The 5,436-nt window shown below is 28.0% G+C and overlaps 1 protein-coding gene across 1 annotated transcript in view; it reads left to right on the top strand.

Moving 5' to 3' along the window:
* Nucleotides 1-5,421, top strand: part of LOTGIDRAFT_155465 (hypothetical protein) — a gene marked incomplete at both ends in the record, with an annotated part of 15,658 nt that extends 10,237 nt beyond the window's left edge. The window contains 11 exons of the mRNA XM_009067018.1: nt 272-448; nt 803-927; nt 1,080-1,158; nt 1,293-1,418; nt 2,701-2,799; nt 3,117-3,301; nt 3,695-3,807; nt 4,132-4,260; nt 4,620-4,670; nt 4,954-5,101; nt 5,406-5,421. Of these exons, the coding sequence (XP_009065266.1) occupies nt 272-448; nt 803-927; nt 1,080-1,158; nt 1,293-1,418; nt 2,701-2,799; nt 3,117-3,301; nt 3,695-3,807; nt 4,132-4,260; nt 4,620-4,670; nt 4,954-5,101; nt 5,406-5,421 (1,248 nt within the window). The remainder of the gene's footprint in view (nt 1-271; nt 449-802; nt 928-1,079; nt 1,159-1,292; nt 1,419-2,700; nt 2,800-3,116; nt 3,302-3,694; nt 3,808-4,131; nt 4,261-4,619; nt 4,671-4,953; nt 5,102-5,405) is intronic.
* Nucleotides 5,422-5,436: the final 15 nt, after the last annotated feature.

Genomic DNA, 5,436 nt, shown 5'->3' with positions numbered 1-5,436 from the left:
GACGGTGGAAATGGTCAAATAGAGCCAAAAGTACCCTAAAACACTAACTAATCATCTCTTGAATCCTTTTATGTGGTTAACACAGAAACAATATTTTATTGAATAACTGCAAGAGATTTGGAAACAAGCTTATTATGTCATCCCTCTTTTGCACAACCATTCACAGTTTAAAATTTGAGAAAAATTAGTGACACTGACACTTGACACTGTTTGGAATTTGTTGAGTTTATATTTTTATAATAGTAACATATATGAATTAATATGAATACAGAGTATGCAGAGTTTATCAAGTGAAGAAAGTTTAGTATTAGCTAGTGAAGAGAAATATTTTCAACATGAAGAGAGTATAGCTCAGAGATTACGCTGGGCAGCTGGAGCTAATCCTAATCTTAATCTCATACTCATACAATTTGAAGAGACTAGTCAACATAGAAAGACAATGTTAGCGGTAAGTGTGCTTTTTCTCATACAGTTAAAAATTATTAAAAGTTACCAAAACAAAGACAGATATATTTTAACATCCTTTTTTACTCAAATACAGCTTTTTAGAATGAACCACTTTGAAATATTTGCAATGTAGAATGATTTATTGTTATTTAAATTACTTCTTTAAATGAAGAATTGATTGATATTGCAAACATTTCATGTACAAATTAATTGGTAGATGTTTTACATGAAAATGTTTCCATGTCAAATAGGACTTGAAAGGCATAGAGAGCTGCACATTAAGTGATATTTTTAGTCAGTCGATTCTAAGGATGCTTTCCGTTGTTTGATCTAGATTATGTTATTATTTTAATAGGAAGAAAGAAAGAGATGTACAGATATTATTAATTGGTGTCAAGGTATATTACATTTTGAAGCATCGAGAACAAGAACATCAGAGGCTATTTCTTCTGATAATAACTTTCATACATTGATCAAGAGGTAAGACTGTATTTAATGTTACCCCCCTCCCCCCTTTAATCTCCATGTTGATAATTTGCAAGCCCCATAAATATGTAATTAAGATCTATAACTACAACAATTTATTGTTTTCTGTAAGAGTTCATTATTTGAATTATACTTTTTTACTATAGGTGTATGGAATGTTGTGTTTTAATGGAAACATGTAATAGTTATGTAACACCACTTGAATTACAACTAGTTGAGAAAAAGGTTAGTTTTTTAATTCCGATTGCAATATTAATATAGCTCAATTTTTTCTAGAGTTAATTAAAAGTTAATATATGATCGGATATATTACATATTAAGGCAAATTAAATTACATTGTCATTTCAACTATTTTATAGCCACTAAAGAAAGATGGTAAAGTTGATAATAAATGGTTAGAAGAATGTTTAGAAGTTATTGATGTTTCTACCACTGAGAATAAAACTAAACATGATAAAATGTTAGCACAGTTTAAAACACAGAAAGTAAGTTCTTAATCTTAATATCATGTCTTGTCTATGATTTGTAGATATCCTGTCATATTGATAATTTGTAGATATCCTGTCTTATTTATAATTTGTAGATATTCTGTCTTATTTATAATTTATAGATATCCTGTCATATTGATAATTTATAGATATCCTGTCCTATTTATAATTTATAGATATCCTGTCTTATTTATAATTTGTAGATATCCTGTCTTATTTATAATTTATAGATATCCTGTCTTATTGATAATTTAAAGATATCCTGTCTTATTTATAATTTGTAGATATCCTGTATTATTTATAATTTATAGATATCCTGTCATATTGATAATTTGTAGATATTCTGTCTTATTTATAATTTATAGATATCCTGTCTTATTTATAATTTGTAGATATCCTGTCATATTGATAATTTATACATACCCTGTCATATTTATAATTTATAGATATCCTGTCATATTGATAATTTGTAGATATCTTGTCTTATTTATAATTTGTAGATATCCTGTCATATTGATAATTTGTAGATATTCTGTCTTATTTATAAATTGTATATATCCCGTCATATTGATAATTTATAGATATCCCTCCTTTTTTAAATAATTTGTAGATATTCTGTCTTATTTATAATTTATAGATATCCTGTCTTATTTATAATTTGTAGATATCCTGTCATATTGATAATTTGTAGATATCCTGTCTTATTTATAATTTGTAGATATCCTGTCATATTGATAATTTGTAGATATCCCGTCATATTTATAATATCCCGTCATATTTATAATTTGTAGATATCCCGTCATTAATATCCCGTTATATTTATAATTTGTCGATAACCCGTCATATTTATAATATCCTGTTATATTTATAATTTGTAGATATCCTGTCTTATTTATAATTTATAGATATCCTGTCTTATTTATAATTTGTAGATATCCTGTCTTATTGATCATTTGTAGATATCCCGTCATATTTATAATTTGTAGATATCCTGTCTTATTTATAATTTGTAGATATCTTTATAATTTGTAGATATCCCGTCATATTTATGATTTGTAGATATCCTGTCTTATTTATAATTTGTAGATATCCTGTCATTTGTAGATATCCTGTCTTATTTATATCTCTTGGTATCATGTTACATTTTAAATTGTTTGATATCCTGTTAAATTAGTAATATCTGAGTTATTAGATCTAGATATTCTGCCATACATATAATTGAGGGATATCTTTTTATATTTGTACTTTATGGATTACCTAATTTACCTTTAATTTCTAGATATCTTGTCAAGATAAAGTGAATGATATTAAAGCTATATTAAGTAGTCATCATAAATTGATGTCAGATATTAGATCAATTCTAAAATCACTGGCCAAGGTAAGGAAACAAGCAATATTTATCTTTCTTTTTATCATTGTAATATCCTAAACAAAGGCTTGTGTAATTTTATTTTCACACTGTGCAATCTTCAGTCTGAGCACCTATGCACACATGTTTAAACAAACCATCTGTAATTGACTCAAAGTGCAAACTCAAGAACATGTTCTACTTACAAAATACAATAGTGACACAAGATGAAAAAGAACAGTTCTGAAGATCGCACAACGTGAAACTCTGAGTAACAACATGTTTCAGGTTTTATTAAGGTTATATTGTCCTATAGCATATATAGTTTTTGATAATATAACTTACAGCAAGAAGAGACAGAATATGGTGAAGTTATTACAGAGGGTGGTATTAGACAATATCTAGTACAATATAAGACATTCTCTGAGAGTTTATCACTGGTATTAAAAGGTATTATACAAGATGAGGAGGATAGAGAGAATATGAAACAATCTAGAGTTGTGATGACTGAATTATTGACAGAAATACCCCAGTAAGTTTCTACTTAATGATATTGATTAATCCTTTGTTGAAAATATGATATTAGGTAAACAATGAAAAACTCTTTTAAATGCATAACAATATAGTTGGTCTCATTGTGTGATATCTCACTTAAAGAAGATGTAACTCAATGTAAATAATCATTCATAGGTGTTGAACATTTACTTCAAAGAAAAAAAGTAACAGAAATGAATGGTTCAATGTAATTTCTTTTTAACAACTTGAATTGTGATTATTATGGTTTTGTATTATGGAACTTTATAACATCCTTATCCTTCAGATTTATTTAGCAAAAACTTTTCTAGGTGATCTGCATATGAAATTGAAATTAAGCTCCCCTCTCAAAGGGCAATGCTTTTGAACTAAAATACTTTTTGTTTTACAGGATATATGACAATTTGATTGATTTAGCTCCACCATTGATAACTTTGGTTGATAAAGATATATGTGAGTTTATTTTAAGATTTTTGTTTAAATGTGTTGGTTCTGTCTGCATAGGTTTGTTCTTTACAGAAAGTCTGTAAACAATAAGTCATAATGTTTATAGTCAGTTTGTCAAGGGCTATTATTTGCTGATTATAAACCAATCAAATTGCTGCATTCCATGATACAAGAAAGGTGGCTATCCAAGACAAAGTTCATAATAGCTTGAAATTGGGAATATGTGTGAAAGTGAAGCTGACTGCATGGTTAAGATAATCAACATATTCACTGTGCTTGTTAAAATACCAACAAACATGATGTACACCTTGCACCTAATAGATTTTGAAATCAGTTATGTAGTGTTATCCGAGGTCTTAATGTGATGTTATTCCATTCTAGCTACTAAGAAGATAAAAGAAAGTGATGGTGTAGCAAGTCCAGGTAGAAAGCCTTCTTCATTCTATAAAGATACAGTAGCATCAACCCCACCCAACAGTTCTCAAAATATACCTTCTAAACTACAGAGTAGTAAGTTTTCAAATTGTTTTTTTTTATAGTCATTTAAAGATGGTAAGAAAAATAAGGTTGCAGACACTGGAAAAAGTTGATTGTGACAATCAAATACACTCTAAATAAAACAAATATGTGATTTTGTAGTCTCTATTGTATTCTCAAACAAACCAGACTGCTTTTTGGCAATACCAAGGTTGTGTACAAACCAATTTACTGCCGTCTACCATGATTTCAATTTTTATTAATTGTATTTAAGCAAATAAGTTGTTCTCTCATTTGATCAGTTTGAAATTGGAAAACCATTGTTTAATTATTATTTATTATATGGTTGTTTTGAGTTAATTGCTTGAAATGATGTTATTTATTTCTTGCAGCCCCTGTTGTAAAGAAAGATAAAATTGCCAGAGATCCCAGGACAGGAAAAGGTAGGGTATTAATGATTCTCGTAAATTTATACTCAGTATTTAATCAAAGTTGAATAACAGCAATTTTTCATTTCATATTTGTCTGTCTCTTAGAAATTTAAGATATCAGTTTTCAGCTATCAGTGAATTTATTCTCCAAAACTAAGAAAAACTTGGCTAATAAAACGAAATTTTAAATTGCTTTGTGATTGACTAGATGACTAGAATACTAACATAATCTAGTTAAGTTATTGAGAAGAAGACCCTAGGTAAGATTTAAAACTAAGATATGATATATTTCTAGCTATACAAGAAAGAAATACGTATGCAGTAGGTGTATGGAGAAGAGTTAAGATGAAATTAGATGGTAGAGATCCTGATATTAATAAACGTCTATCAGTAGCTGAACAGGTATATACAAATTATTATCAGTTTAGAAACAGTTATTTAAGGTTAATCTAAGAACAGTCCAAAAGTCTCTTATAAGAGAAATAAAGCATATAGTAATAGTGATACTGTAGTTGGTGAAATGTTCTATATCTGTAGTAAACAATAAGTAATTTAGTAATAATTTTTAAATCAACACATGTGATATATAGCACCAGTCGTCATGGAAGTGAATCATTTCCTTATGAACAAGAGTGGATGGACAAGCAAAATGTATAAATGACCTTCAAAAGGTTGTATGTAACATGGCACCCCAACTTAGTGAAATACTGAATATAGATATTATTATTACTATTATTATTTTTTCAGGTTGATTATGTTATAAAAGATGCCACTAATA

This window comes from Lottia gigantea (assembly GCF_000327385.1).
Source record: "Lottia gigantea unplaced genomic scaffold LOTGIsca_8, whole genome shotgun sequence".
Taxonomy (NCBI): Eukaryota; Metazoa; Mollusca; class Gastropoda; family Lottiidae; genus Lottia; species Lottia gigantea.
This window is presented reverse-complemented; position numbering and strand designations above follow the sequence as displayed.